Source organism: Cebus imitator, unplaced genomic scaffold, assembly GCF_001604975.1.
Source record: "Cebus imitator isolate Cc_AM_T3 unplaced genomic scaffold, Cebus_imitator-1.0 Scaffold216, whole genome shotgun sequence".
Lineage (NCBI taxonomy): Eukaryota > Metazoa > Chordata > Mammalia > Primates > Cebidae > Cebus > Cebus imitator.
The window spans coordinates 538,062-547,245 of record NW_016107531.1 but is presented as its reverse complement, the minus strand read 5'-3'; the positions used below and the strand labels follow the sequence as shown (position 1 = coordinate 547,245).

Below are 9,184 nucleotides of genomic sequence, written 5' to 3'. Positions count from 1 at the left end.
TTTGTAGAGACGGCATTTTGCCATGTTGGCCAGGCTGGTCTTGAACTCCTGACCTCAGGCGATCCACCTGCTCAGCTTCCCAAAGTGCTGGGATTACAGGCATGAGCCACTGTGCTGGCCACTGTCTGAACCCTTGATATGTTTGAATCCTCATGTCCACACTGTTATTTTCCCTTTTTTCCAGAAAGGTGCAACAACTTGCTGGGGTAAAGCAGAGCTGGAACTCAAACCCAAGTGCCTCTAACCCCCAAGTCCAGTCCTAAGTTTCGGCTCTGTTACCAACCTGGAGGATCCTGGGCAAGTTCCTTCCTTCTGAAGCCTCAGTTTCCCTAGCTATATCATGAGGGGGTTGGACTTTAAGATGCAGCCAATTTCCCAGGACTCTGTCCTCTGTGAGGGTGGCCGGCTCTGGCAGTGCCCTTCCCCAGAATGCAGGCACATGTGCACCCATAACCCAGATAACACCCCTCCAGCCCTGGCCTCTGCCAGCCTCCACCAGCTGCTTCTTCCTTGGGCTCAGGCTGGCAGCCGAGTGTATCTGAGTCACGGGCTGGCTCAGAACTGAGCCCCGCAGTGGGCACAGGCCCAGACCTTGAGTCCTCAGGGACACTGTGTTGCTGAAAGAGGCAGCTCTGGAGTGGCCGTGTACGGGAGGAAGTGATGGTTTCTAGTGGAGATCAGGGAAGACTTCTTGGAGGAGGCATTTGGAGCTGGTCCTTGAAGGGCTGTTGTGGCTGAGGCATTCTAGGCTGCAGGGATAGCTGAGCAATGGCAGAGAGGCTGGAAAGTCAGAAGCTCCATTCATTCACTCACTCAGTCAATCAACAGATGCTTATTGCAACACTGAGAGTAGCAGGGAGCCAGCAGCGAACACGACTGTTCACCTCCCATGGGGAAACATAACAGCACTCAGATAAGCACAGCGGTCAATCCTGGAGGGAGAGCCGTGGAGGGCTGAGGAGGGCTAGGGGCTCAGCATGGAGGCCTGATCCAGTCTGGAGCATTGGATGGGCTCCCAGTGGTGACTTCCATACTGAGACTTGAAGGATGAGTGGGACTCATCCAGGAGGAGAGGAGGGAAGGAAGATGGGAGGACTCAGCACATTCCAGGCAGAGACAGCAGCATGTTCAAAGGGCCTGAAGTAGGTAAAGGCAGGTGTGAGAGAGGAAAGGAAGAGGCAGGGAGGTAGGGCTAGCAGGGAGGCAGGGCTAGGAGACTCCACTGGGTGTTTTATCCTGAGGGAGCCAGAAGGGCTGGAGAACAGGGCCCACCTGGGGACAGAGGCCTTGATTCCCCAACTCAGGAATGTGGGCTCTAGCCACTAAGCAGCTGCTGCAGGAAGTGCAGAGACCTGGCACCTGGCAGGACTTCCCAGGCAGGACACCAGCTCGCCACCCTGTGACCACCCTAACCCCAGAAAAAAGGATGCAGTACTACAGTGTCATTCATTCAAAGTGATTCCTCTTTTGGTATCCACCCATTTTCCAGATGGTGACACTGAGGCTTAGGAAGGAGTAGGGACTTGCACAAAGCCCTCTGGGAAGCAGGCTGGGAAACGGTGGAGGGAGGGTGTCCATTAGCCCCAAGGAGACACAGGATGTGGGCTCTTTCACCTTCCTACCAGAATACGCCGCCATCAACTCCATGCTGGACCAGATCAACTCCTGTCTGGACCACCTGGAGGAGAAGAACGACCACCTCCACGCCCGCCTCCAGGAGCTGCTGGAGTCCAACCGGCAGACACGCCTGGAGTTCCAGCAGCAACTCGGGGAGGACCCCAGCGATGCCAGTCCCTAGGGTCCAAGAGCCCCCAACCGGGCCCCCACCCTGCCTCCCTGGGTTAAGCTCTGGCCTGGGCACTCACCCCCTGGCTTAGACACCTTCTCAAGGGCTGGCCTTCAGGGTCGCTGGGTGGGTCTGCCTGCCTGGTCCACTCTTCTGGCCATTCCCCCTGGCCTATCTGGGCCAGCCCCCACTGCCTGGCATTCCCTCCTGGGGCCAAGAGTGGGCCTGCAACCCACCCACTTGCCTGCCCACCCAACTCCTGGGCACTCCCACTCTGCCCAGGCCTTGAGTGTCCAAATTAAACGGATCTCCCACACTGCTGTGCCTCTGTCCTCTGTATCTCAGGAAGAGAACCCCAGCAGCTGCTGGAGGCGAACAGGGCAGACTGGGTGCTCAGGTGTTGATCATGCACTGGCGGCTCAGAGGCCAGGTGGTGGGGGGCTGGGGTTCTCGGCTGCATGTACTTCTGGACACAGAAAGTGCAGGTGAGGACAAGGCTTCTTTCCTACCTGGTACATTCCTGGCCAGCAACTGCTTCCTAGCCCAGAAGCTGGGTTGAGACTGTTGGACATGCTGTGTGACCTTGTGTGATGTTCTCAGCGTCTCTGGGTACTAGGGCCTTTCACCAAGACAACCAATGCCAAGACATGCTATGCAGCCTCAGCACTGCCCTCCCACTCTTGGCCTGTCTCCCCAGTAACAGGGTTGGTCTGCTTGTTTATCTTTGTGGGTCTTTCTAATGAGGAAACAGAAGTAAAGGGCCAACTCAGCCTGGGCCCCATCCACCCACGATTCATCTTAGGGTCGCCTGACCAGGAGGGTGGGGTGCCTGTTAGTAAACCAAGAAGAAAACCAGAGGGCCTGAGCAGCAAGGACCCCCCTCCTGCACGCCAAAGGGTGCAGCTGGATTGACAGGCCAGCACGGGTCGGAGAGCTCAGGCCCAGGTCAAATCCCAGCCACTTACCAACCCTATGGCCTTCAGCAAGTCACTTGACCTTGCTAGTCCTCCAGCCAAAGGAACTTCCCCAGCTTATTAAGGTTATTAAGAGGGAAACAGCCAGGCACGGTGGCTCACACTTATAATCCCTGCAGTTTGGAAGGCAAAGGTGGGTGGATTGCTCGAGCCCAAGAATTCAATACCAGCCTGGGCAACATGCCAAAATCCCATCTCTACCAAAAACAAGAAAAATTAGCTGGGCGTGGTGGCGCATGCTTGTGGTCCCAGCTACTCAGGAAGCTGAGGTGGGAGGACGGCTTCAGCCTGGGAGGCAGAGGTTGCAGTGAGCCAAGATTGGCACCACCGTACTGCAGAGTTTGGGCAACAGAGCCAGACACTGCTTCAAAAAATAAAAAATTGGCCAGGTGCGGTGGCTCATGCCTGTAATCCCAGGACTTTGGGAAGCTAGGGCGGGCGGATCATTTAAGGTCAGGAGTTTGAGACCAGCCTGGCCAACACGGCAAAACCCTATCTCTACTAAAAATGCAAAAAATTAGTCAAGTGTGGTGGCGTGGATCTATAATCCCAGCTACTTGGGAGGCTGAGGTAGGAGAATCACTTTAACCTGGGAGGTGGAGGTTGCAGCGAGCTGAGATTGTGAAATTACACTCCACCCTGAGAGACACGGCAAGCCTCGGTCTCAAAAAATTTAAATTTACATTAAAAAATTTTTTTCTTTTTTTTTGAGATAGAGTTGCCCAGGCTGGAGTGCAATGGCACGATCTCAGCTCACTGCAACCTCTGTCTCCCAGGTTGAAGTGATTCTCCTGCCTCACTGCCTCAGCCTCCCAAGTAGCTGGGATTATAGGTGTGTGCCACCACGCCTGGCTAATTTTTGTATTTTTAGTAGAGATGGGCTTTCTCCATTTTGTCAGGCTAGTCTCAAACTCCTGACCTCAGGTGATCTGCCTGCCTTAGCCTCCCAAAGTCCTGGGATTACAGGCATGAGCTACCACCCCTGGCCCCAAAATTAAACACTTTAAAAGAGGGAAACCGAAGCTCAGACAGGTGAAGTGCTTTGTGAACCGGAGTCCCTGGTTCCCAGGGAGCCTGTCTGGCCTTCCAGTTCTGCCCCCACCTGGCCCAGAGAGGTTGGGTGCTGGCTGAGAGCTGGCTGGGGTGGCCCCCTTCCCCTATCCAACCAGACAGAAGTACTGGTGGGGACTGCACAGCCAAACTACCTTGTTTTATTGGATTTTGAGTAAAAACAACCTTGTCAAAGTTTCCAGGCAGACTCCTAAAAAGCATTAGCAGATCTGGACCTAGGCAGGCCAGGCACAGGGAGGTCCCTCTATCAGGTTTTGAGGCGGGTCGAGCGCCGTGGTAGTGGGGGCTGGGAGGATCGAGCCGTCACCTTGCTGGGTGTTTTGTCGTGGGTGCTGGACTGGGAGGGTGGGCGGCCGCCGGAGGTGAACAGGGCTGTCAAAGCGTTCCGGGCGTTGATTGCGCACCGGCGGCTCACAGGTCGGGTGGTGGGGCTGGGGTTCTTGGCCGCCTTGTATTTCTAGATACAGAAAATGCAGGTAAGTTCAGGGTCTCCTCCCTATGTGGTATGCTCCTGACCAGCAGCAACTTCCCCAGCTCTGGCTGAGACAGTATTAGTGTGCTGTGTGACCCTATGTGATGCACTTGGCCTCTCTGGGCCAAGGCTCTGGTGCTAACAGCCTGGCCCTCAGCATTCCCTGGACCAATAAGAGCCCAACCGCACCCCAGCTCTGATTCTCTCCCTGCTGGTGTAGGGGTGGTCCCTGGAGGTTGAGGCCCAGCCCAAGAGGGAGTGACCACTAGCCACCTGGATCAGCTTGGATGAGACTGAGTCCATGGGCAGGGAGGACGGGGCAGGATGTCCGGCTCACCTGCAGGTTCTCAAAGTGGGCCAAGGACTTGCAGTGGGAGAGCTGAGCCCCTGAGTTGCTGTGATAGAACTTGTGGCAGACACGGCAGACGTAGCCCATCACAGGCACCAGGAAGTCCACACCTGTGGGAGGAGGGTCTGCACTTGCATGCCCGTACCAGCGAGGCGTCCCTCCCTCTCTAGGGGCCTGTATGCTCCCCCGCCCTCTAGGTAGGAGCAGAACAGAAGGCTTCCCAGCCAGAATGCCACAGGTGGCATCTGGGGGGTCACCTGGAGGCCAGGACCAAGGGCTGAAGCTTCTGCAGGTGGGCTTGGGGCTGGGGCCTTACCATAGGCAGTATTGGGGCTGTAGGTCTCTGAGCCCTTCCACTCCTCTATGGATATATCTCTGGACCTCACCTGAAAACATGCAAACGTGAACCTCAGATCTGGCTTCCCCTAACACCTCCCAGACTCAGGTGAGGGAACTGGAGCCCACCAATGCCCTTGGACACACAAAATCCCCTTGATTTCCAGGAGGTAGTGGGTGGTGTTCTCTGAGCGTTTGCACATGCTGATCCTTCCTCCCAGAGTGCTCTTCCCAATCTATACTTTCTAGCCCCCTCCTCCAGGAAGCCCTCCTGCTCCTACAGGGGCCATAATCCACACCAGCTGTGTCCAAGACATGTGTCATCTGACTGAATCTTCATTACAACCCTCCATGGCTACACCCGTTTTACCAAGAAGAAACTGAGGCGCAGGGACATTAACTCACTTGCCTAGGGTTGCACAGCTGGTTTGTGGAGGAGCTGGGCAGGGAACCCTGTAGGTCTAAGCCATAATTCATACTTTTTTTTTTTTTTTGAGACAGGCTCTGTTGCCCAGGCTGGAGTGCAGTGGCACGATCTCAGTTCACTGCAACCTCTGCCTCCCAGGTTCAAGCGATTCTTCTGCCTCAGCCTCCCGAGTAGCTAGATTACAGGCACATGCCACCATGCCCAGCTAATTTTTGTATTTTCAGTAGAGACGAGGTTTCACTATATTGGCCAGGCTGGTCTCGAACTCCTGATCTAATGATCCACCCGCCTCAGCCTCCCAAAGTGCGGGGATTACAGGCGTGAGCCACCGCACCCGGCCCATAGTTCACACTCTTAACCATGGGCCCTCTTATAGCTCTCTGAGGTCCTATCCAATACTGCAGTGATCTTGGTGCTAGGGGCTGGATTTCAGGGGATCAGAGATTCTGCATGTCGCCTGCTGGATGTGAGCCCCTTCCAGATGAGGTCATTTGACTCTGGCCACATCTACCCTACCAGGCCTAGCAGTGCCCTCCACTACTCACCGGGCAAACAAATGTGGCTTCTCAGGACAACCACCCCCGTCTGCTAAGCCCTTCCTAGGATCAAGCCTTGGGCTTCCCTTATAGTTCAAGTTGGGATTGTTACTTGGGATTGTTACTTCTGAGCAGAGGCAACTGAAGCTCAGAGAGGCCAAGTGGCTTGTCAGAGATGATGCCACTACTGAGCAACAAAGTGGGGCCTCATACTACCCTGCCTAGGACTGCAGGCCGCCCCCACTACGATTCCTCCCGGCTCCTCAATGACCCACTTTGGCTGCCACAGCCCATGAGCAGCCCCTCACCACCCTGGACTGCAGCTGTAACATAAGGATCAGACCTTGGGCCTTATGAGTCCCTGTATCCAGCACCAGGGCCCAACCCGAACACATACTCTGGAAATATTTGTTAAACTGCAAAGAATCTGTCTGGACAAATCACGCCTATAATCCCAGCGCTTTGGGAGGCCTAGGTGGGTGGATCACCCAAGGTCAGGAGTTTGAGACCAGACTGGCCAACATGGTGAAACCCTGTCTCTACTAAAAATACAAAAATTAACCAGGCATGGTGGCGGGTGCCTGTGATCCCTACTACTTGGGAGGCTGACACAGGAGAATTGCTTCAACCCAGTAGGCAGAGGTTGCAGTGAGCCAGGATCATGCCATTGCACTCCAGCCTCAGGAGTAGGGTAAGACTCTGTCTTAAAAAAAAAAAAAAAAAAAAAAGGCCGGCTGCAGTGGCTCATGCCTGTAATCCCAGCACTTTGGGAGGCCAAGGTGGGTGAGTCACCTCAGGTCAGGAGTTCCAGGCCAGCCTGGCCAACATGGTAAAACCCTGCCTCTACTAAAAATACAAAAATTAGCCAGGGGTGGTGGTAGGCAGCTGTGATCCCAGCCATTCAGGAGGCTGAGGCAGGAGAATTGCATGAACCCGGGAGGCAGAGGTTTCAGTGCGCTGAGATTGCACCATTGCACTCCAGCCTGGGCAACAGAGCAGGACTGTCTCACAAACAAACAAACAAAAAATCCACAAAGAATCCAAGCTCCTCAAGCTCCTCATTCATGGGAGACAGGGTAGCTGTGGCATTGGAAATGTGCAGTCTTACTTCCTGCCATACAGTCTGATGAAATTCATCCAGGATAGTGCTTGGCACACATGCCTGGCACACAGCAAGTACTCAAAAAGATGTCTGCTGCTGTCACCTCACTGTGATCATCACCATCATCTGCCTTTTCCTTCGCATACCACACAGTTCCCACCTCGGTGCCTTTCGTGATGCTGTTTCCTTTCCCCTCCTCCACGCAGGTCCAAATTTCAGTCAGGCTCTGCGTATTTTAACTGCCACTCTCTGGTCATCATCCCTAATTACACAGTCATGCAGAAGGCAGTTGATAGTAATAATAGTTGTGGCATGCATTAGTGCCCACAGATGCCAGCACAGTGTCTGGCCTCTAGGAGGTGAAGTGAGGTCCATCCTGGGCTGGGAATCTGGCACCAAGCCTGCCTCCCATACCCTCCCCCCAGCACCTGCTTGCAGAATTCCTCCTCAACCTCGATCTCTTCTTCTTCATCCTCGTCGTCCTCTTCCTCTTCTTCATCACCCTCAAAGCAACCCACAGCGTCCACTGTAATGAAGTGGTCCTCATCTTGGCCAGCAATCTCTTTCTCAAGCGACTTCAGCTGCCCAGGAAGTAGGCAAGGGACTCAGGTCAGCTCTGGACAGCCAAGGGGCCATGCCCTACTCGCCCTACCCCTGAGAGTCCCAGTCCCTCCAGACCCGCTGTGACGTTGGGCTGGGATAAGCCTCAACTTGCTGCGTGACCCGTGTCCTCTAAGGGAGCTCAGGTTACCTCCTTGGCTTTGTCCTTATGCCCCTGGGATTTCACGTGCTCCACAAACTTGCGAGGGGTTTTGAAGTAGCGGTTGCAAATGGTGCAGAAGGGTCGCAGGGATTGTTTGGCGATCTGGAAAAGGGCAGGCAGACCAAGCAGTGTCCCCAGCAAACCCCTGACTAGCACCCGGGTAGGGCCCAGCAAGAGCTCCCCTCCCCCGGGCAGGCCCACCGCGTCTGTAACAAGCCAGGCTGCGCTCCACCCCTGCACTGGAACATGGGCAAATGCATCTTTCTCTTCATGATGTGGGTGGCTGGGAGATGGGATGGCAGATGGCAACACAGAGACAGGACAGACACCGGGAGAAGACGGGAGAGGGGACACATGCTCAAACAACCCCCATGAGCCCCGTAGCTGAATGGCAGGGAGGAATGCTGCCTGGCCTACACTGGACAGAGGGGGAACCTGAAGCCCGAAGAAGAAACAAGACTGACTCGCCCAGAAACCGCATTGTGGGTTATAGGTGTGCGGGGGCAAAGAGGAACGTGGACTTTCTCATCGGGTCTCTATGCTTCCTGGCCTCCGAGTGGACACAGCAGTGCGGGCACCCCCGCAGCGTGCAGGCCCTCCTACCTTGTGGTCCTGTGTCCTTCGGTGTTGGATCAGGTCCCCCATGTAGTAGAGCTGGCAGGTGTTGCACCAGCGCCTTGGTGGAGGCTCCCTGAATGACAACAGTCAAAACAAAAAGAATGTGATGCCAGACAGCAGCTGTCCTAGAATGCTCTGTAAGGGTAATGCAATTCCAACAGCAGTTCCCACAGGATCTCTTAGGGAAGCTTCACAAAATGGTTCTGAGGTTCATCTGGATGAGTACTTAAGCAGAAATAACCAAGGAAGCTTTAGGGGGAAGGGGAGTGAAGCACTGGGGATACCAACCTTTAAAAAGAAAACAAGCTATAGTAGATAAAACTGTGTAGTGTCATGTACATTGATAGTGTATCAATGGGAAAAAGTTGGAAGTCCTAAACAGGTTCAAATATTGGTAAGAATTCTGCTTCACCAGCCTGGGCAACATGGCAAAACCCTGTCTCTAGTAAAAATACAAAAAACTGGCTAGGCAAGGTGGCTCATGCCTGTAAGCCCAGCACTTTGGGAGGCTGCGGTGGGTGGGTCACGAAGTCCGGAGTTCGAGACCAGCTTGGACAAGATGGTGAAACTCCATCTCTACTAAAAAAAAAATTAGCCGGGCATGGTGGTGCACACCTGTAATCCTAACTACTAGGGAGGCTGAGGCAGGAGAATCATTTGAACCCACCCAGGAGGCAGAGGTTGCGGTGAGCTAAGATTCCACCACTGCACTCCAGCCTGAGCAACAAAGAGAGACTTCGTCTCAAAAAA

At 54.4% G+C, this 9,184-nt stretch overlaps 2 protein-coding genes across 10 annotated transcripts in view; one reads left to right on the top strand and one right to left on the bottom strand.

Annotated features, from left to right (window-relative positions):
* Positions 1-2,103, top strand: part of CUNH9orf16 (chromosome unknown C9orf16 homolog) — a 3,776-nt gene extending 1,673 nt beyond the window's left edge. Inside the window, exons 2-3 of one of the 2 annotated variants that reach the window (XM_017549025.2) lie at positions 1,305-1,376; positions 1,626-2,102. In XM_017549025.2, the coding sequence (XP_017404514.1) occupies positions 1,305-1,376; positions 1,626-1,798 (245 nt within the window). In that variant the 3' untranslated portion in view covers positions 1,799-2,102. Of the gene's footprint in view, positions 1-1,304; positions 1,377-1,625 lie in introns of both variants that reach the window. The other variant, XM_017549026.1, reaches the window with a different exon arrangement.
* The window catches only part of CIZ1 (CDKN1A interacting zinc finger protein 1), a 29,475-nt gene continuing 20,947 nt past the window's right edge, over positions 657-9,184 (bottom strand). For 5 of the 8 annotated variants that reach the window (XM_017549019.2, XM_017549021.2, XM_017549023.2 and 2 more), the window contains 6 exons: positions 8,420-8,507; positions 7,805-7,918; positions 7,482-7,634; positions 4,969-5,038; positions 4,641-4,762; positions 3,950-4,288 (listed from right to left, as the gene is read on the bottom strand). In XM_017549019.2, the coding sequence (XP_017404508.1) occupies positions 4,079-4,288; positions 4,641-4,762; positions 4,969-5,038; positions 7,482-7,634; positions 7,805-7,918; positions 8,420-8,507 (757 nt within the window). In that variant the 3' untranslated portion in view covers positions 3,950-4,078. Of the gene's footprint in view, positions 1,138-2,159; positions 2,325-3,949; positions 4,289-4,640; positions 4,763-4,968; positions 5,039-7,481; positions 7,635-7,804; positions 7,919-8,419; positions 8,508-9,184 lie in introns of those variants that run through there. The other 3 variants (XM_037745891.1, XM_037745890.1, XM_017549022.2) reach the window with 3 other exon arrangements.